The sequence below is a fragment of the Curcuma longa genome, unplaced genomic scaffold, assembly GCF_044706935.1.
Source record: "Curcuma longa cultivar G26 ecotype Majalengka, Jawa Barat unplaced genomic scaffold, ITB_CL_G26_1.1 contig_24733, whole genome shotgun sequence".
NCBI classification, from domain to species: Eukaryota; Viridiplantae; Streptophyta; class Magnoliopsida; order Zingiberales; family Zingiberaceae; genus Curcuma; species Curcuma longa.
In genome coordinates this window covers 5,329-27,262 of record NW_027432516.1, presented here as the reverse complement: position 1 = coordinate 27,262, position 21,934 = coordinate 5,329, and the positions used below count along the sequence as shown (strand labels likewise).

General features: G+C 39.8%; 3 protein-coding genes and 1 pseudogene across 3 annotated transcripts; 2 read left to right on the top strand and 2 right to left on the bottom strand.

Moving 5' to 3' along the window:
- Positions 1-4,014: 4,014 nt before the first annotated feature.
- On the top strand, positions 4,015-5,511 carry LOC141818409 (putative protein phosphatase 2C 9). The gene is made up of 4 exons (XM_074705922.1): positions 4,015-4,350; positions 4,466-4,804; positions 4,878-4,983; positions 5,061-5,511. Exons 1-4 carry the CDS (start codon positions 4,093-4,095, stop codon positions 5,396-5,398), a joined length of 1,041 nt encoding a protein of 346 aa, XP_074562023.1. The 5' UTR covers positions 4,015-4,092; the 3' UTR covers positions 5,399-5,511.
- A 6,176-nt stretch (positions 5,512-11,687) lies between these two features.
- On the bottom strand, positions 11,688-16,444 carry LOC141818411 (BEL1-like homeodomain protein 9). Its single transcript, XM_074705924.1, has 4 exons — positions 15,490-16,444; positions 12,833-13,200; positions 12,370-12,430; positions 11,688-12,277 (listed from the first exon to the last, which is right to left on the bottom strand). The coding sequence occupies exons 1-4, from the start codon at positions 16,231-16,233 to the stop codon at positions 11,804-11,806; spliced, it is 1,647 nt and encodes a 548-aa protein (XP_074562025.1). The 5' UTR covers positions 16,234-16,444; the 3' UTR covers positions 11,688-11,803.
- Positions 16,445-17,660: 1,216 nt separating this feature from the next.
- LOC141818412 (protein NRT1/ PTR FAMILY 5.6-like) lies at positions 17,661-19,830 on the bottom strand. The gene is made up of 4 exons (XM_074705925.1): positions 19,679-19,830; positions 19,390-19,607; positions 18,713-19,260; positions 17,661-18,640 (listed from the first exon to the last, which is right to left on the bottom strand). The coding sequence occupies exons 1-4, from the start codon at positions 19,809-19,811 to the stop codon at positions 17,818-17,820; spliced, it is 1,722 nt and encodes a 573-aa protein (XP_074562026.1). The 5' UTR covers positions 19,812-19,830; the 3' UTR covers positions 17,661-17,817.
- A 932-nt stretch (positions 19,831-20,762) lies between these two features.
- On the top strand, positions 20,763-21,665 carry LOC141818408 (uncharacterized; annotated as a pseudogene).
- The last annotated feature ends 269 nt before the right edge of the window (positions 21,666-21,934 follow it).

The following is a 21,934-nucleotide window of genomic DNA, read 5'->3' as shown; positions in this document are numbered from 1 at the left end:
TGCCCACATCCTGCTTGTTTGTGGATTGTAGACGAGGAGGAAGAGAACTACTTGAGTAGCTAAGAGAAGAGGAGGACGGTTAGACAGCTAGAATGACGAGGTATATGAAGAGATGTAGCAAAGCATTGACTATATATCGTCGTCTGTCTGTCGAGTCAATAATATCAATCATTTGACAAGAAAGTAAACCTTAATTTTAATTAAACAGGTAAAAATAATACTTAATGGCTTTATCTAAATTAACATCAATCAATATTCTACTTATCAACTAGCTAGCCATGAGCTAGCATTGAATCAACTCAAGTAGTGTGATTGAATGTGATAGTTTGACTTTAACTAAACTGAATAATTTTGATTCAATTTCAATTCAGGCTTCTTGTTATTTTGGTTTAGTTCAGTTTGAATTGAATGAATGGATCGTCAATCTGAAACAGACGATTTTTGTTGATTTAGAACCCTAACAAACACTTTTTATGCGTGCTAGATATCTCTCCATCTCCTCTCTTCCCTTATTCCCTACGTATTCAAACACTGTGAAACAATGACCTTGAAGGAAGATGAGTAGAGGATTAGAAGTTGTCTTAGGTTTAGTTGGTAAAACACCAGCAAATTGTAATAGTTTTGAAACATTCATCAATAATATGATGATAATGTTTTACTGTATTCTTTATTTTTATTTTGATGCATCTTAAAATGGTTTTCAGAACTTATTAAATCGTGTGGTGTAACTGGTGTCATGTGTATTAGTTTGTTGTGTTGCATTTGTGTACTTTGAGCATACTTAAATTGTACTTCGAATTTATCCAGCAGACGAATCAAAGGAAAGATTATCTACCTTCCTAATTATTAGTGGGATAGATTATAAGAGATTAAGTTAAACTTCATATTCAACTTCACTACTAATCCCATAAATGGTAGAAAATCAACTTAATTTGTGTTACTATATAGGAATGTAATTATGTACCAAATGATCATACTACACTATAGGCAAAATATTATCTTTAAGATAGAGAATAATTTCTTAAACATATCTTTAATGTTGCTCAGTGGGTGCATGTATAAATTGACAAGAAGAGTTTACGACGAAAATAATATTAGGTCATGTGATCGTAACATATTATAGATCTCCAATAACACTTCTATAGGTCTAAGTCATATAAGTAAAAGGTGTAAAAAAGCTACTTAGTGCAATTGGTGATGAGACATGCCACGCATCATCCATTCTAGTTCATTGAAGAAGCCCAAAAATATATTTACTTTGAGAGAGAATATATCTTTTTGAATGCAAAAGAATCTCAATGCTAAGAATATTTCGAGCATTGTCGGGTCCGAATAGGAAATTCATAATTAAGAAAGCAAAGTAGAGTGATTCTCTCCCATTGTCGATTATTAGAATGTCATCTACTTAATTAGTTAGTAGATGAAACCGTGCTCAAGAGGCTTGCGAAAGGCCATACAAGGATTTTTTTTTAGTTGTCATATACATAAATAGTTTATTTGAAATTACTAAAAAAAAGGAATATTGAAAATATATAGTTGTTGCACTAGTTAATTAAAGCCGATGATTATAGATAGTAGTAATCTTACAATTATAATTTTAATGATTGAATTAAAAGTGTCATTGAAGTCAATACTTATTGGCGAAATCTTTTCTAACACAAGCTAAGCCTGAATTATCATTTGATACTTGAAATGAAAGACTCATTTTAAGCCCACAATGTTTATGAAGGCAATTTAGCTAGGGACTAAAGTTCCTATCCTATTGTAGCGGAGATAATCAAATTCTATAGTCATTGTTCCATGCTAATTTGGATACGTAAGCACCGTGTAAATTTACTATAGCTCTCAAGAGAGGAAATCAGACAAACAACTTGAGAACTTTGTATACAATTGTCATTAAGAGGGAGTGCATGTTGAGGAGCATCATCATCAAAATTGTTAGATAGATTGAATCAACATATCTCCACAACGATATAATATTGTTTACTTTAGGTTTAAGTCCAGATGGTTTTATTTTTGGGTTATATTCAAAAATCTCATATTAATAGAAATATCTTCTATCTTATATCTTCCATTTTTGAATTTTTTTCATGTATTTTCAATATGAGACTTTGATTGTATTTCAACAATTAACTCTCAAAGAGACGAACTCAGTCAAACAACTTGAGAACTTCATACAAAATTGTTCCTTGCGTGTTTGAGAGGAACATCATCATCAAAATTGCTCACAAATGGAGATGAGGAATTGGTCAGCAAATCCTATTGACTATGGGTCAGAGGTCAACGATCGATGGCGAAAGGTCCTAGTAGAAGTTGCAAAAGAACATCAACATGATGAGGAAAAAGAAAGGATCATTGAGAATAAATTGACCTAAATGGATTGGAAAGAGATTAAATTAGAAGTAATCCAAATAAGATAATAATAGAAAATGAGTCAACATCAATCATAATGATTATCTATAAATTATTTGATAATTCTAAAAATAATGGTCAATGTTCAATATGTTTTAAAAAGATCCATTAAAATTTTAATAATATTAATTTATTATTACACACAAATTAATTTATCAAAAAAATTTTACGGTTAGATTTTTTATGAAAATAAATTTCTTAGACATATGAATATTATAGATATATAGAATAAAAGGCCGTCTAAATCTTTATTTTAAAGATAATTTTATTAACACTTAGGCTACAAATTATTTTAAAATAGGGTAGGTTCCTTCATAAATAATAAACTTCTTAAAGTATTAATATTCTGTTCCTATTAATCAGAATAAAAATTTTCACTAAAAAGTAATTTTTTTTTGAATATGTGAAAGCATTAATATTGTAGTTAGGGCATTAGGGCATTTGATCATAAAAAAAATAAATGCAAGTTGATCACAAACCATTTTATAATTTGATTGTTATAATTAACATTTGAAAATATACAAAAAGTTCAATAGTCTAAAATTTAATCATGATTAAAATCCAATAGTTTAATTTTTTATGCTATTTTATGGGTGTTAGTTATCTTATACATTAAAGAATCTTCCTATGTCATTACTCAATTTTCTACTATATTTTTATTTATATTTACTTTTTAAAATTACTAAATTTGACTATGACACATTAAAAATTTTATATTTAAAAAAGTTTATTTTAATTAATAATTTAACTAAAACTGATTTGTAAATAACTTATATCTTTCTTATTAATTTTTAAAATATAAGATAATATATGAATCAACTTGTGTTAAATATCCTAATAAAAAAGTGGTTTTTTAAATATTATTTTAACAAAAATTTTATTTGTAAGCTATTCTGTAAAATGATTTATTTTATTAAAAAATAAATATAAAAGTATATTTTGATAGTTTTGGATTATTTTATTTAAAATATATATATTTGGAGTTAGATACCTGAATTCAACGAACGTTTAAATAGGATCGTCCTTTTAAACTCTGGCATCCGTGACCCACTGCTGTACCAGCACCGAAACAGGAGCAGCCCACGTGGACCCGCTTCTTACTTTCTTTCTCTTCCAACCACCTTGCTTTCAGCGAAAAGATCTACGGCAGTATTATCCGGGTAGATATCTTCCGGCGTCGCAGTTCCCTCCTGTTGATTTTCTTTCAAGCAACCGAACCACGCCACGTGTTGCGTAGTCCTACGTTTCCGAGTGGAAAATATCGCCGGACAACGGACACGTACCCTTGCAGTAAAAGAAAAGAATAAAAAAGAAAAAGACAGCCCTACCGCTCGCACCACGTGTTGGATATGGGCCATCGTCGAACCAACCACGTGTCCCGGCGTCAGGCGGGAACCGAGAGGGCTGATGGAAGGTTAGATGGGCGGCTGAGATGCGCCAGGCGACGACGATACCGGCTCTGCACGCGAGGGTGACCGGCAGCTGCCCCGTTCCGTGCCACGCCCTCTCTGTCGCTGGCCGGCCTTGGAGAACTCTGACTCGTGCAAGGACTGGAGTGCTCTTGATCTGTTCTCATTTGGTGAGAGTACGGCGGAGATCTGCAAGCAGGCGTCGAAGGTCTCCTCGGCGGCGGTCGTCGAAGCCCGGGGTTTCAGGCTCGTCTCTGCGGTGGCGGAGGAGATGAGCAAGAACCAGGGAGAGGAGAAGAGGAACGAGCCGACACCGGGGGAAGGAGTAACGTTGATGGAATCGGAGCCTACCGGAGCTAGTGATTTGGGGTGGTCTGTGGTTGGGGACGGGTATCCGAGGTACGGGGTGGCATCGGTCTGCGGTCGGAGGAGGGATATGGAGGACGTCGTCACCGTTCGACCGGACTTCGTTCGGCTGGGTCGCCGACACCATTTCTTCGGCGTCTACGATGGTCATGGATGCTCGCATGTTAGAAGAGCTTTGATTCTTTTTCTTTCTCAAGCTTGTCTATCTCTTCCGATCTGCTTCTCCTTTTTCTTTAGTTATTAACCGGATGAAATTGGTGCTGATTTTTTTTTTTCAGGTGGCGGAATCGTGCAGAGATCGGATGCATGAGATGGTGGCAGAGGAGATATCGACATCGATGCACGATATTGGTTTGGATTGGACGGCCATCATGGGGAGGAGCTTCGCGCGGATGGATGCGGAGGCTGCGGCGAGTTGCGACAACGCTGGGTCGGCGGCGCCAAGCACGGTGGCGTCCTGTCGGTGCGAGATGCAGACGACCAAGTGCGGCCACGTAGGCTCCACCGCCGTGGTGGCGGTGGTAGAGCCGACACGGATCATCGTCGCCAACTGCGGCGACTCTCGTGCCGTGCTCTGCCGCGACGGCGTGACCGTTCCCCTCTCATCCGACCATAAGGTGACCCTCGGATTCCGAAAATCCTTCTTTTTGCACGACTGATCCCGACGGCTTTGCTCGCGGTGTTTGGTAGCCGGACCGGCCGGACGAGCTGAGGCGGATCGAGGCGGCCGGAGGCCGAGTCATCTACTGGGACGGCGCCAGGGTGTTGGGGGTCCTGGCCATGTCGCGAGCGATAGGCAAACTAATCAAACTCCCTCTTCTGCGTACGCTTTGTTCGTGGCTTCCGGGTTCATCCAATTTGATTACTCTGCAGGCGATAGTTATCTGAAGCCGTACGTGATTGCGGAGCCGGAGGTGACGGTGACGGAAAGGAAGGAGCAGGACGAGTGCTTGATCCTCGGAAGCGACGGGCTGTGGGACGTGGTGAGCAATGAAATGGCGTGCGAGATCGCTCGGACGTGCCTGCGGAACAGCGTCCCGAGTGCGCCGCCGGCGACGGATGCGGAGGAAGAGGAGGAAGGAAGGGGGTGGGACTGGGCGTCCTCGGACGCGGCGCTTCTGTTGGCGAAGCTGGCGTTGGCGCGGCGGAGCACGGACAACGTCAGCGTCGTGGTCGTCGATCTCAGACCAAGACCTTCCCACGAAGCCTAGTGATTCAAGTGGGTGAGGGATTGGTGGATGGTCCTTTAGGTTGGGAGATAAAAATATTTAAAAGAAAATGTGGTGTCGTTTTCGTTTTTCGTTTTCTTTTTCTTTTTCTTTTAGTTGGGTCATTTTGTTGAAAAAATTTCAGCTTCAAATTTAAATTCAGGTTATAATTTCCCTTAACTAGTATATATCTATTATACTATAACTAAGGAAAATTAAATCGATGACTTTATTTGAATGACTTTAAACCATTGAGCCTGCATGAAGCCGATTATTCGAGTTATGGGTTAAAGTTACGGTCTTTGACCCGAACAATAAGCCGTAAGTGAGAAAAATTATAATCAGTTTTGGATTTCGGAGAAGCTTTAGAAGGTTAAATGAGTTTGTCGTGTGTATAATTGTTAATTTAAATTGGATTGTCATATTGGTCCGTCCCATAAAGTAATTTAGGTGGATTGGATTGAAATTTTATTAATTCATTTTAAGATAGATTCAGATGAATTGATCTATCTAGGTTCGCGATCTTTGTGGATTGATCCGTGGATTTGGGTTGGTCTATGAGTTGAGAAAATTTATTAATTTATTTTAAATTTTAAAATTAAAATAGAAATTTCAGTAAGTTTGATCTATCTAAATTATAATTCAAATTTAAAAATTTAAATTTAAAAATTTCAACTATAATCCAAATTTAAAATTTTTAATATTTTTTTTATTTTTAAACAAGTATCCATAAGTTGCCCCCTAATTTGCAATTGGACTTGCATTTGGTTAAAAATTTTTCAACCTATTATACAAAGTTAGTGGGTTGATCTGTTTCATCTCGTTATATGATATATTTTTAATGAATTGAACCCATTTCATCGTGAGTTGACTTGTTTGATAGTTTTAATAGTGTGTTTCAATATTTTAAACCGACTATTGTTGTTCATGTGCATTGTTGCACAATTCATGTGCATTGGATCACTATATGGAAATGCAGTTTATGCTGAATTTTATATGCATATGTTTAGCGAAAAGTTAAATCACTACACTTGTAAATTTATGGATGTACTCAGTACGTAATGAAAAGCCAAAGCAAGATGCTGCTTCAAGGTCATGTTTTCACTGAAATAAGGTGTAAAAATGAATATATATATATATACAAGAATGCTATTCTGAGCAACACTCAGTGCGCGCCCCGTGAGCGCCTAGATCTCGGCCGTCCGCCCGCGATCGCGATAAACGTGAGCCATCCGATTGCACAGTGTTTCTCCTCGGACCTTCGCCGCTTCCCGCCGCTCGTTCATCGCCGTCCGACCACCGCCGGCCGCCGGACCGGGCCGGTTGGAACCGCAACTCGCAGGCGGTCCGGCGGTGGCCGGAGTCCGGCCCCGATTCGGCCGGAATCCGGCCGGAAATCGCCTGCCGGTGTCTGGCAGGCGATTTCGGCCGGAATTCGGCCTGATTCCGGCCGAATCGGGGCCGGACTCCGGTCGCGGTCGACGCGCCGGCGCCGGGCGCGGTCGACGCACCGATTCGGCCGGAATCCGACCGAATTCCGGCCGAAATCGCCCGCCGGTGTCTGGCGGCGATTTCGGCCGGATTTCGGCGCGTCGACCGCGGCCGGACTCCGGCCCCGATTCGGCCGGAATCCGGCTGAATTCCGGCCGACAGTGGTGCCAGGCACTGTTGCCCTTGTTTCGGCCGGATTCCGACCCAATCCGGCCGAAATTCGATGCCGAAATGTGCGCCGGCGAGTCGCGGTTCCAACGGGTCCGGTCCGGCGGCCGGCGGTGGTCGGACGGCGATGAACGGGCGGCGGAAGCGCGTGGAGGTCGGCGGTCGGCGCGCACGGACGCGTAGGAAGCCGGCGCTCATAATAGCAAAATTCATATATATATATATATATATATAATTGAGTGATAGACCAAAATATATTTAGTTGTTAAATTTTTAAAAAAATAATATTGAGCCATTTTTATAGTACTATAGCAGGTTAGTGTAGTAAATCATATTTTTGGAGTTTAGCGTTGATTGATACATCCATTTCAACCTTAAGAAAGTTAAATTTTCATCTTGCTTGGTATCTAATTGATCTCAACGTATTAAGATTTTTTTTGCTCAATATTCGATTAACCTTGATTTACTGAGATTTTTTGTTGTCTAACATTTAGTTAACTTTTACCTATGGGGACTTCACTATTGTCAAACATCTAATCTTTCTTGATTTGTTTGAACTTTTCGTCTCATATCTAATATTCAATCGACCATGATCTGCTAGGACTTCTCTCATTGCCAAATGTCCGGTGCTTTATGATCTACTTGGACTTTGCCCTTGCAAACTTTCTATTGGACTTTCAACCACTAAGTATTTGGTCAACCGTAATTCATTTGGACTTTTTGTCTGATGTCAATTCCTTGTTGGACATCCATTTCAACCTTAAGAAAGCTGAATTTTCATCTTGCTTGGTATCTAATTGATCTCAACGTATTAGGATTTTCTTTGCTCAATATTCGATCAACCTTGACTTACTGAGATTTTTCGTTGTCTAACATTTAGTTAACTTTTACCTATGGGGACTTCACTATTGTCAAGCATCTAATCTTTCTTGATTTGTTTGAACTTTTCGTCTCATATCTAATATTTAGTCGACCATGATCTGCTAGGACTTCTCTCATTGTCAAATGTCCGATGCTTTATGATCTACTTGGACTTTGCCCTTGCAAACTTTCTATTGGATTTTCAACCACTAAGTGTTTGGTCAACCATAATTCATTTGGACTTTTTGTCTGATGTCAATTTCTTGTTGGACATCCATTTCAACCTTAAGAAAGTTAAATTTTCATCTTGCTTGGTATCTAATTGATCTCAACGTATTAGGATTTTCTTTGCTCAATATTCGATCAATTGACTTATTGAGATTTTTCGTTGTCCAACATTTAGTTAACCTTTACCCATCTAGACTTCACCATTGTCAAACATCTAATCTTCCTTGATTTGTTTGAACTTTTCGTCTCATATCTAATATTCAGTCGATCATGACCTACTAGGACTTCTCTCATTGCCAAATGTCCGGTGCTTTATGACTACTTGGACTTTGCCCTTGCAAACTTCCTATTGGACTTTCAACCACTAAGTGTCTGGTCAACCGTAATTCATTTGGACTTTTTGCCTAATGACAATTCCTTGTTGAACTTTCGACTGTTAAGTGTTTGATCTGTCATGACCTATTTTGACTTTATACTATTAAATATTCGATCAACCTTGACATACTTGATATTTCATTCAATCACCTAACATATTAATAGATTGTTAAATATTTGGTCAACCTTGACCTACGTCCAACTAACATATTGATCCAATATCGAAATCCAACTCGAGTTTGATCAACTTTAACTAGAGGTTGATTCCACCAACAGACTGACATGAAGGAAACCTCACATAACCTAATATCCAGTCAACTGAAAGTACTCAACTATGATTACTTTGTTGAATCATCTCATCCCTTAATCTCAAACCAGATCACTCAACCATCTAAAAGGGATTCTTATCCAAATAATAAAAAAATTTGATGTTTATAATTTATAAACCATACCACATTCATATACTAAAATATATTAAATTATTTATCTTATCACAAAATTTTAAAACTTTAAGAAGTACCTGCATGGAAATTTAAATTTCGTATACAGTGCAAAATATATATCTTTCATAGGATTAATTAATCTGTCTCATAGAGGAGAGTGAGTCAGATATTTGTTAGAATTTACTTGTTGGTCCTAATTAAAAGCAAGCCATAATAATGCTAATTAAATAAAACATAATAACTGTTGAGGGACCCTTTTCTTTTCCTATAATGAGTCAGTGGGTTAACGTTTAAGTGACTTATCCTGAGTGGTAAATATGAAGACATGTATTGTTTGAGATTTTGGATTAATTTCCTTAGCAACAAATAAATCCCCCTTTGTGTATGTAGCATGTTGACTGAAGGTGTTGTCTTGGCAGTGAGATCTCTTATCAAGACAATGGAACTATACATTAAAAAATCCTTTACGAAATTTTCCTTAGGGGATTTGCTTATGAGAGATGTATTGCTTGAGATTCGTTAAGTTTCCTTAACAACAAATAAATCCTCCTTTGATGATGGTGAAGGTGTTATCACAGTGAAATCTCTTATTATGCAAAAAAATCCTTTAGTTTTCTTATCTTGAGTGGTAATAATTTTAGGGGGATTTATTTGTTGTTAATGTTTAAGCAACTTTTGAATTGTGACTTATCTTAACAACAAATAAATCCTCCTTTGAGTAGTAAGCATGACAGTGAAATCATATGTTGCCTGAGGTTCCTAAATCCTAAACCCCTCAAAGGGGGATTTATTTATTGTTAAGGGAACTTGAACCTAGAACCTCAGACAATACATGTGTCAATGCTTATCATTTGGGATAAATCACTTCAACCAAAATTGTCCGAGTAAACTTTTTATAGTGATCTACACCATTGCCGAAACGGTCATATATTCAGAAAATCCCTTTTTCTGAGTAAACTTTTTATAGTGGTCAACTGCAGCTTTTCGATTTACCTTCTCACAAATAGTCGTGGGGCCGATCATGTAGGGATGCTGGGTGACGAAGAGTTCTATGTTTCCTTTTTGCTGAAGAGTTAGTGGGTTAATCGTATGTTTCATAATTAAAGATTAGTGGATGTTAATTTAGTCGTAAAGTTAGTGGGTTAGTGTATGTCCTATGATTAAAGAGTAGTGGATGTTGACTTGGTCAAGGAATCAGTGGATTAGAACATATTTCATGATTAGGTATTATTGTGTTAGTGATTATATTTTATATGATTTTTAATTATGTATTAACCTATTTATTGGTTGCTTATTCATCAACTTATTCATCAATTAAACTGAACTAAATTCAACTTATAATTAAAGTGCTTATTCATCAACTTTTTAAATTGGCACTGTATGCTTGTACCAAATTTTGTATATTTTTTATTTACATTATTATGTCTGACTTACATATTTTCAGTAAAATTCAGAGTGACTTTCTGGCCTCTGATTCTCATCGGAATATAACAAAAAATATCTCTTTCCAATAAGAATCTTTGGAGATTTTGAGATCCTCTTTTGGTGTCACATCCTCCTGAAGGAGAAAAACGATCAGCATCTTTTGATCTGAAGAAATTTTAGATGATTTTTCAAGAATCTGAACTACTTTTCAAAACAAAAAAAACTTCTTGAGAATTGAGATGCATCTGAAGAGTCAAAGCCATCTTTATTATTACTTTCTTCACCTAACTCATAGTGGAATAACATAGAGAGAAATATAACTGTCAGCGTATATAGAATAGGAGTTCAGATCATTGAGTGTAAATCACAGGGCCTATGTATAGGATTGTAAATAAATCAAACATTTATGAATAATTTTAAGGTCCAATTTGATAAAAATTTAATTATATTTATTTAATACAAATAAGATCAATTAAATAAATAAGTTTAAATGACTTGTTAAATTAAATGAATAAGTTTGAACACATGTTCAATTTGTTAATGTTCGTAGATAAAAGCTCATGAATAATATTTATAAATAAAATTGATTGCAACAAAAAATGATAACCCTCATCCTAGTGGGCCTTCTAGAACGGTTCCATGCGCTCTGAAAGGAAAGTAAATGACGAAGAACTTCATCCAGCACAGTAGTCCTCTACATGGGAGATTGTGAATAAAATTTATAAATAATATTTATGAACCATGTTTCCCAATAAAATTCTTATCAATATATTAAATAAATAAATTTTTTTTAAAATGAACAAATAAATTTATATTATTAAACTCGATAACAAACAAACTTAAAATATAAAATTTTAAACAAATTTGAATTGAAAACTCCATAACATCGACATAAATCAACTTCAAACTTATAAAAAATTAATATTTAAATCATTATTTTAATTATTTAATTCATTTTAAATTTGACTTGACTTAATCAATTACTTTATCAAATCAATTTTGAACATCATAAAATTTAACTCGACTTTACAACCCTATAGATACCACATCAAGTTTTTGATAATATTTAAATAATATAGTTGTCGTAATAGAAATCGAACAATTCATTTAAACTGCAGGAATCTAAATTATGGAGCAGCTGCAAGAGAATCTATAAGAATTTAAGCATATGCAGCAATTAACGGAGAGTTGCCCTGCCAGATGAACTGGAACTCACTAGGTTTGTCTTTGTACATCTATGCCACTGTGCTGGATTTGGATCAGCATGGAAGATCCAAATTGCAAGCCATTAATCATTTGTATGCACCAATTGAGATTTGAGTCGAGTGAATTATCACGTCCGGAATAAATACACGTTCGTAATTAATCTTACAAGCTTAATAAATCATCCACTTCATGCATGCACAATTTTGATCGATCAACCAACAAAGTCACGCAGCAAACGATCCTTCCCAAACTGCCTCTCTTGGCTTCCGAAAGCTCCCACCAAAAACGGGTCATCGCACTCCTCCAGCCCGAACCTGCTCGCCACACTCACCGGCATTGGTTCACCGGCGAAGCACACCCCGTTGTTGTTTTGCAGGCCGAGGGTGAGCGATACGACATTTCCTCGGGCCGGTGAGCCAATGCCAGCGTAGGGGAACTCGTGGGCGTGGGAACTTGGCACAAGGCCTTCTTTGTTGGTCGCCGCCGACGATAACCGACTGCCGCTCTGCGTGCCAGCGGCCTGAAACTGATGGGAATTGGCAAAGGGGGTTGGCTTGGAAGATGGCAGCGGTGGCTGGCGACTGGTCTCGCTTGTTTTGTTCTTCTGCTGCATCTCGAGGGAGTGGATCTCCTCGACCATGGGCTTCCAGAGCCGAACTCTCGCATTGATAAACCAGTTGGAAACCTGCTCACAAATTAAAGGTTAAACGAATGGCTGATTAATCAAAAGAGCCACAATTAATAAGCTAATTATGATCGTTAAATAATTAGAAATACCTGGTTTCTTGTGAGACCAGTCTGTTTAGCCAAGTTATGCTTGTCCACATCAGTGGGATACCTGCAGAATTATTTAATAGTGATCAAACAAATGCCAGTACTATGCATGGAATATAATAATTATGCCCTCCCTATCCACAAGTTGAAGGCGACGAGACTAAAACAATACTAAATCATGCCTAAACCCTACAAAATTATACTGCATATCGTTGACTACTATCGCTAGATGCTGCATATCGTTGACTATGGCACCTATTGGCCCCCTGCTCCATGGAATTGCAGAAAGAAGGGCACACCATTGGGCATGCTCCTACTGTTACCAATCAATCTAAAGATCCTGATCTTATCTAATACAAAAGAGGAATAAATTTGGCATATTAAAATGGTACGGTAGCAAGATTAAGACCACTTCTTTCTTAGTAAGTTCTTCCTCGGATAAGTAATGTTATAGTAATTTACTTACGGATGCAAGAAGTGCTCAAAGAGCCAAGCCCGGAGGACGGACACGGCTCGTTCGGGTAGACCCCTCTGAGGTCGCCATATGTGTGGTTGAGCTGCCAAGGCATGATCAGTGGTATTGGCTGCTCTTTGGAGAAATCCATTGTTTAGTAGACCAAAGCTTGAACTGTCTTCCCTTCCGTCGGCTTTGCTGCCCTTGTTCACCTGACAAAGTTGGTCGGAGATGATGTTCTTCAGGCACCTGAAGTGCTTGGACATGATTTTGAGGGCGGTCGAGGCATATGGAGCAGCTGAGCTCAACCCCGCAACTGACTCGAAAGATGTTATAACATCTTGCACTTGCTCATAATATTGTTTATATCTTCTGCAGACCTAAAAGAGCAGCAATTGGGAAGACAAAAGAAATCAGAGATGACAATTGTAAAGTTCTATGAATGTTCTCAGGCTACAAGAAATTTGGAATTTTCAAGATGATTCATGTTTAGTTTGTTTATCTCCCCTGATTACCACCAGAGATAGCCTCTTCAACAAGCAAATATAGTCTAGGGGTTCTGTATAAAAGAGAGCAAAATATAAGAAAGGACATTGAGAGGATGATGCTATAATTTTCTTTTTGTTGATAAAATCCGATCAAAGCACATAAGTACTAGTTTTGCTTCATCTTGTTTGCTGTTGCTCATCATGAAGATTGATGAAGTTTAGAGATTTGAAAACTAAACAAGAAACGGGTTTAGATTTCACTAGATCCAAGTTGACTTCTAGTGACCTTGCCCGAGAGGAAGAGGAATCTTCATCACTCGGTAAATTCCCACATTCGATCTCTTAGCCACACCATAGCTCAAGATAAACCATGACCCCAGGATTACTTGTTCAATCTTGCAACTGCTCGCTAATCTTGACAATTTTCACTTGCTCATTATCAATCAAGAGAGAACAAGATATCTCTCAATTAACAATGGTCCAAATCTCCCTTTATTTAATCATATCAATAAACATGATATTCATTACTTAACAATAATATATATTATGTGCTAAAAACCTAATTTTAATAATTTTATTATTCTTCCCATATTTTTGGAAGCATCATGTGTAACCAGTGATTCCCATATTTTAATAATTTTTGGAGTACATTTGACTATCTGATCTCAATACCAATATCAACATTAACAACCATAATAAAGTTTAATCATTGGATACCAAAATTCTTAAAACTAAAAAAGATCTTCTGCTTGAATGCCATGTTAAATTTGATCACTAGAAAACGGTTCAATCAAGCTTTTTTATTTCTCAAGATCTATCATTCTAAGAGTTCACTGTGCTTACATAGATTTAATTCTCGACAAAGGTCTCAACTGCAACGAGAATGCTGTCTGATATTTGTTAAATTATTCAACCATATACTAAAACCATTTTTATCAACACAACTAATATTCAAACTCTTACCACTGTGTAATCTATAGAAGCTAGGGTGCCATTGTCTGATGATAAAAAATATCATCGTCTAAAGTGATAGACGGTCATTCGTGAAACAAATGACAATAAATTTCAGAAAATGAATCATGGGTTTAGGAACTAATCCCTTGTTTAGTTAATACATAATCCATCTTCTCTAATTAGAAAATGGCAGTCCAACTAAGGATAGCATACTATTCATTTTATTAATCTTATATATGAATGCAAAGATAATCTGAAATGTGCCAAATAAGCAATCAATCAAAATTCTTTAATTATACCATTACCATGAGCAATATAATCTTTATAATTAACCATTCAAGTCTCCCTTCATGCTTTAATCGCATGAAGGGGAGCTTGATCAAGGTAGATTGGTTGGAGTTTACTCCCAGCCGCAAGATGGAAATCCCACTTACATACAAGCATCCTTAAAAATTGCATTAAGTACTTCATCTAGACATATATATTCTTGCAACTTACAAAGTATACGTCAAGTAATCGAAAAATGAACGGATCTATGAAAAAACTACAAAGGAAATAATTGTCACTGGAGTATAATATCTACTTAGTCACTTGTATCTATCTCTTAGATGTCATCTAATCAAAAAAGGTGAATTAATTTTGATTACTCGTGTAATATCCAACAATTAAATACAAATTTGATAGAGGGCCTGATAGACTTAGATTAATTCATATCAATGAACTGATAATACCTCCAACATCTTCTCCTAATATGGCTTGCAAATCACATTACACAACTTAGTTATAGTTAAATTCACACAAGATATGCCCAAAGATGAATTCTATTGCAACTGATCATATTACAACTGTAACCCTAATGCGAATTTATCCACTATATATAATATTAATACTGAATGATGTTCGTTCAGCAATTCATCTATTTCAAGGATGAAGTCATGGTTGTCAGAAAAATTACCACCTCACTGGGTCACAAGATCACACCTGTTGCTTGAAAACCATTTGACAAGAAAGAACACGAAGGCAAACATGCTACTACTGTAATAAAGTATTCTCTCCTTGGAAACTTGCACTGAATCAAGAAGATCCAAAAAGAGAGATATGGAAGGATAGCAACATCAACAAAAAAAAAATCATATTATATCAAGGCGATCAATAGAAGTTAACACGATAAATAACAATTCTTTTTTGTTTAATACTCTGATCGAGTTAATTAGGCAGCTTCATTACCTCGTCGAGCATTGAGATGAGGGTGGTCTTCTTCCACTGCTGCTCCGCGCCGGAGCCGGCGAGGTCCTCTCCCGTGCCATGATAGTCCACCAAGGCAGGCTCCCTCGGGGGCGGATCCGCGTCCAGGAGCAACTCCGGCGGGAAGACGCCGCCGCCACTGCAGCCTCCGCCTTCGGCGGACGCTTGGCTGGGTCCGACGTGGCACACCTCCTGGAGCAGCCTCCTGGTTGGCTCGAGGAACCGGGAGCGGTTGAGGACGGCGGCGTAGCCGGTGAAGGGGCCGAGCGGGGCGGGCCGGCCCGCGAGGTGGCTCCGCGGGCGCGCGGAGGGGGAGGACGAGAGCGAGAGGGAGAATCCCTGGGTGGGGATCTGGTGGCGCGGCCCCTGCTGAGGCGGCGGCGCCACCGGGAGCGCGCCGTGGCCGTCGAATTGCGCGACGCTGCCGTAGTTACTGTGGGAGTAGTAGGAGGGCGAGGTGGAGGCGGAGTGGAAGGCGGCCAGGGAATTCGCTCCGGCGTAGATCGGCGCCGTCGAGGCGCCGGGCTCGTGCAGGAGGAGAAGGGAGGTCGACGCCGGCGACTCCTCCGCAGCCGCCGCAGGGAACCGGAGCTTCTCTCTCCTGCTGTGCTGCGGCAAGTGATAGTACATCTGCTGGTGTTGGTGGTGCAGCAGCAGCTGATCCTCCCCTGCTCCTCCTCCTCCTCCTCCTCCTCCGCCGAACCGATCCGCCGTCGAAGATGTCATGATCTCCCTCTCTTCTTCTTGGTGGGTGAGTAATATAATTTCGAGCTGCGCCCTGGAGAGAGTAAGGGTGGAGGACCCTTATCTTTTTACCTCTTGCTTTCCACAGATCAAGTTACAAAATAAAAAAAGAAAGAGAGTGTGAACAGTTCGCCAAAGGCTGAGGAGGAATATAGTTCAGTTGTGACTTGTGATAATATCCATGATGAGATGGGATCTAATCTCTAGGAACAAATGAGAGAGAATACAAACGCTATCTCTCTCTCTCTCTCTCTTTTGATGTTTCCCCATCACAATTCTTCCTTAATTATAAAATTAATCTCCCTCATCCATCCTGTCTTCCTTCATCTAACACCTGTGGATGTACAAGCTACACGCTGTTAACAGCGATTCTAACTCACTCTCTCTCTCACTCACCGGGGATCACTGCTAGTTGTATTAAAAGCGCACGGAGTACTACAAAATTTGATTAAAACCAAGCCGCACTGCGCGCACGTGGGACGTCCTCCCTCTGTAACTCCCATGTACATCGCCGGCGAGCCCACCGGGACGGCGAGGTTCATCTGTCGCGGGCCCGGGGAAGCCAATAGGAGGTTGCCACGTCGGCGCGGAGGCCCGCGACGAGGGCGAAGGCATGTGTGTGAACCGTGCGATTAGGGTCGTGTCCGACCAGATTTTCACCTCGGATTGGAGGAACCGTACAAATTAGATCAGAATCATTTTCATCACTCGCTCTGGTTCCAGTCCTAGTGAAGGTTCAGGGCCTTCAGGATGTGAGTGTGGGTCAGTAGGCTGCTTTGGTTTTTGGGTGCAGTGGAGTTAAAGTTGTGCAGGAGGTGGATCTTTTGCTTGATTGCGGGGAGGAGGGATAGAAGGATGGGGGGAGTGTGGAGGCGCGCCCGAGTTTTCCGTCGATTCGCTTCTACCGAGGGCAACCTGAACACTGTGCCTGACACAGTACGCAGAGTTAAAAGCTTCGGAGTTAACAGGATTTGTGATATGCGTGCAGGCGAAGGGAGAGAGTCGGAAGGGAAATGATCCGCTCACGGAGTTCACAGCAATCAGAAGACGTCAGATGGCTCGGCTCGTAGTGGTGTTATATCAAATCCAGCCCACCACCTCCATTGTTGCAGCAAACGGTGTCCTTTGATTGATCTGCCACTCCAATCCAGCCCATCGTGGAACTGCTGGATGTTCACGTACCCCGTGCTCTTCGGTGTAAAGCGTCCAGCTTGGGGTTCTTTTGTGAAGCCCGGAAAGTTTGGGTGTTGGGATCAAAGTTTTTATGGGGATCAATCACATCAAGGAATGGAAGAGATTAAATTATGTGATTTATATTAATAGATTTGAATGTTTAAGTAAAAAAGTTAACTTTATTTCTCACCTTTAAAATGGAAAATAATTTTATATCAATGAGGTAGGAAGAGAGAGAGAGACAGAGAGATGTGATATTTCAACCTCACTAGTTTGAATTGGCCTTCAGACTACAATCGCACAGCATTTCCTCACTAGTTTCTATCTGGAATTTCTTCTGCTTAAGGTTCAGAACAGAAATAGGCACAAAGGCCAATTCTTGACGTTTACAGTTCAGACATCATCTTCCGGGGAATCAGCAACCGCCACCTTCCTCTGGAGTACTCTCTTGTAAGAGTAGCTTCTCGCCAGGCACACGAACCCGCAGATATTGACGGCGTTCAAAGCCGCCACCAACCAGTAGAACAAGTCCAGTCGGCTGCCGTTCAAGTCCCTGGCGAACCAGGGAGTGGTCCGGGCCACCGCCGTGATGAGGAAGCTGCTGAGGAAGCTGCCCACCCCGAAGACGCTCAAGTAGAACCCGATCCCCAAACTCCGCATCCCGTCCGGCACCTGCTCGTAGAAGTACTCCTGCAGCCCCACCAGCGCGAAGCCGTCGCCCAACCCCATCACCGTGTACTGCGGCACCAGCCAGAACACGCTCACTGGCGCGCTAGCCGTCAGTCGCTTCCGCTCTACCACCGCGGCCGCCACCATCGCCGCCGACGAGAACGCCATGCCCACCCCGATCCTCTTCAGCATGCTCACGCCCCGCTCGCGCCCCGTGGCTCTCCGCATCGCCGGCTCCAGGATTTTGTCGTAGAGCGTCACCGTGACGATCATTCCGACGGCGCCGAGGGCGTAGACGGAGGCCGTGGGGATTTCGAAGCCGCCAAGGTTCCGGTCCATGATGCTTGCTTGCTTGATGAAGAAGGTAGACGCTTGTGACATGACTATGCCGAAGGGTAGCGCCGAGAGCCATATCGGCACCATGCCAATCATTAGCTTCAGCTCCTCGACTTGAGTTATCGTTGCCAGCCGCCATGGGTTTGATCTCTCAATGACAAAGGCGGCGGCGTCGTCTCTGTGCTCGATTATGGCGGCCTTGTCGAGAAATCTAACGGATGTATGCGATATGTCAAACAGATTTCAATTTCTGTTTTATTCCATTGACTGCGTGTATGTTTACCTTAGCTTGTTCGTGTGGCAGAGGGGCCTTTTACGAGAGTGCTCTGCTTTAGGAGCCTCGTAAAGTTCTCCAGCGTCCGACGGCAGAGGAAGTCCACGTTTGGCCACTGCCGCCGCCACAACCTGCACCATCGGCGTGAACGGACTTCCCTCCGGGGCGCGGTACCTGTAAAACGATTTGCCGGCGACGAAGACAGCAAGGCTGAAGCACATGGTGCTCGTCAGCAGGACGTCGACCAGCCACCATCCGACGGCGTCATGGGCATAGGGAACGACGGTGACTCCGAAAATAAGGCCACTGCTGACGGCGAAGTTCCACCAGTTGAAGTAGGACATCTTCTGCTTGCGCTCCTCCGCGTGGTCGTCGTCGAATTGGTCGGCGCCGAAGCTCTCTAGCGAGGGCTTGTGACCGCCGGTACCGAGGGAGATCAAGTAGATGGCCAAGAAGAAGACGACCTCGTGGAGGCCCATCGATCTGCTGCCGCAGGCGGTTTCGTTGCATGGTTTCAGGCGAGGGACTAATTGCGACAGGGTCAACAAAGTGAGTCCCTGTGATACACAATAAGCATAACAATACGAACTAGTGATGAAAGGATCGTATTCTCTCCTTCAAACATATCCACAAGAGAAATCTGATGAAAGAATCTCTGTACTCTTTGTGGCAGTACAAAACTTTACCGCGATGTAGATGATAGAGGAACTAATGACGGTGAAGAACCTGCCGAGAGCGGCGTCGGCGATGAAGCCGCCGACGAGGGGCATCATGGTGGTGACCCCGTTCCAGTAGTTGACGTTCTTGGCCGCCGTTTTCATATCCTCATGCAGCACCTTCGTGAGATACACGATGAGGTTGGCGGCCAACCCGAAGTAGCTCAGCCTTTCACTGAACTCCATTGCTGCATGCACAACCATAATCGTATCAAGAAAAACTAGTAAACATGAAGGACAGAGATGGGTGGTAAAGTACCTATGATGAACAAGGATGCCTTCCAACCTCCAGTGGAGGATCTGCGAGGAAGCCTTCCTTTATGATCGACAGAGGAATCACACACCCATTTCCCCTCATCTTGCGGCTTCTCCAAGCTAGTTGTTGGTTCCATGGATGGGAGTGTCAGGGCACGAGGCTCTCTGCTGCAAGTTGGAGATCTTGCTGAGGCCGTTTGGTCTTTATATACAAGATGTCACATAGTGCCATGGATCACTTGCTTCAATCTTCTTCGCTTCTAGATGGAATACAATCCTCGAACGCAACGGGGAATCGACTGGAAAAGGACTGGCACTCAGTGGACCTTAGGGCATCCAAATGTGGCCAAAACACAGAGCTCGCTCCCAAACATTTTCTCCTTATTATTATTATTATTATTTTTAAATAAAAAATAAAATGATTTTATATTAATATTTTTTAAAAAATAAATAAAAAAAGAAATAATTGTTCAACGCAAAAAAAAAGACTGTTTGAACAACGAATTAATTTTTTAATCGTTATTCAACGTTAATTATTCTTTTTTTTTAAAATACTTATAAATATATTTTCAGATCTTCATTTTTTTCATTTATTTTATTATTTTGTAAATTTTTCTTCGTTTTATTCAAGATGGATGAAAATTTCGATGCTTGTTTTATAAATCTTTGAATTCTCTAAATGTGAAAGAAAATATATCTCTCTAAAATGCTCGTATTTATCTAAATATCTAACATTTCTAATTTTTTCCCCACACACAATACTTTTTATATTTTTAAAATATTTTACATATTTCATAATATCCTCTAAATTTCTTATATTTTTAAAGTTTTCAAAATTTTTCGAGGAATCTGAGTAATGTGAGCTCCGTTTGATAAGGGGCGGAAGCAGATTTCCACAAGAGGGAAGCGGACGTTCGATGGAGGGGGGGGGGGGGGGGGGGGGGGGGGGGGGGGGGCAGTTCCAATTAAAAAAAAAATTATAAAGACAAACTTAATGAACATCAAAAAGATGGGAGGGGCACCCCTCGTGGCTCCACCCCTGGTTTGATATATATTCACTCCAAGATTGATCGGCCATAGATAGCTAATTTGGAATGTTATCTCTGTTATACATATTTTCTCTTTTTCAACCATTAATCATACCTTCGAATGAATCAAGAAAAACTAGTGTCAATACATTTATCAACAAAAAAGAACCTAGAGCATATATCATTTTCTATACTAGAGATACATGACTCAAACAAAGAGTTTGATCTCTCGATGACCTAGTTCTTGCAAAGTCATGAGTCACTATCAGCACCAACGCAGTCATTGGTAATAACTAGAAAGATCAAGATTTTTGAAAATATATCACTGATTACTACAACAAGTATCAGCCTACTAGAACTATACCGAGAATTTGGAAACAACTAAAATCACATTACTATAAGTTTGCGCCAATGGTGAATGAATTTTCTATAAACTACAATAAATTTTACATTCATCATCAAAATAGTTAGAGTAACTAGAATGTATTAGAGAACGCATTGAAGATATAGAAAACTAACAATAATAACAAAGATTTCAAGTATATACATGCATGAGGTTCTTAGAGAGCATGAGAAATATGTTCCGCAATCAATTATTAATCACTCTAGTGACAAGGCAAAGATATCTGACACTTCCACATCAAATCCAGATACGAATATTGATGTGGACAATTGTGAAATTTACATTCATCCAATAGGGCAAATGGTAATAAAGAGGAAAGGCAAATCCAAAGTCAGAGAAAGCGATAAAATGAAATAAATAAATGACACAAATTGTCAAAATATTAAAAAATTTCAATCACAAGAAATGATTTTGTGAGAAACCGAGGTCCTTCATGAAGATTATGAATTTCTTATAAAGGATACTAATGAGATGACACCTGGATAACTTCATATATATATACGAGAAAATAGTTGAAAAAAATTAAATAGAGACATGACTTATATAGATGTTTAAGTTAATCTTTATATATTTATACCTTATGTCTTTATTTGATGTACTGTAGTATTTAATGTTAATCCACTTTTTAATTATTATGAATATCATTTAATGTTACCGACAATTATATGAATTTAAAATTTTTAATTATATTTTATCAATTATATATATAATATATAATGTAATGTAAAATATATTTGATAGTGGAGAGATAAATGGGACCTATAAAGAAGTTGTTGAAAGGTTTTTTGATAGTGAAAAAATAAATGAGTTTTTTTTCTTTTGATGTAGG

Excerpts from the sequence above, each read along its gene's own strand:
- LOC141818409 (XM_074705922.1), top strand. The coding sequence starts at position 4,093 with ATGAGCAAGAACCAGGGAGAGGAGAAGAGGAACGAGCCGACACCGGGG. Across the intron at positions 4,351-4,465 it reads ATGGTCATGGATGCTCGCAT|GTGGCGGAATCGTGCAGAGA; the intron begins GTTAGAAGAGCT and ends TTTTTTTTTCAG. Across the intron at positions 4,805-4,877 it reads CCCTCTCATCCGACCATAAG|CCGGACCGGCCGGACGAGCT; the intron begins GTGACCCTCGGA and ends GGTGTTTGGTAG.
- LOC141818411 (XM_074705924.1), bottom strand. The coding sequence starts at position 16,233 with ATGACATCTTCGACGGCGGATCGGTTCGGCGGAGGAGGAGGAGGAGGA. Across the intron at positions 13,201-15,489 it reads TCATCTCAATGCTCGACGAG|GTCTGCAGAAGATATAAACA; the intron begins GTAATGAAGCTG and ends CTGCTCTTTTAG. Across the intron at positions 12,431-12,832 it reads TTTGAGCACTTCTTGCATCC|GTATCCCACTGATGTGGACA; the intron begins GTAAGTAAATTA and ends ATAATTCTGCAG.
- LOC141818412 (XM_074705925.1), bottom strand. The coding sequence starts at position 19,811 with ATGGAACCAACAACTAGCTTGGAGAAGCCGCAAGATGAGGGGAAATGG. Across the intron at positions 19,608-19,678 it reads GGCATCCTTGTTCATCATAG|CAATGGAGTTCAGTGAAAGG; the intron begins GTACTTTACCAC and ends TTGTGCATGCAG. Across the intron at positions 19,261-19,389 it reads CCTCTATCATCTACATCGCG|GGACTCACTTTGTTGACCCT; the intron begins GTAAAGTTTTGT and ends TGTGTATCACAG.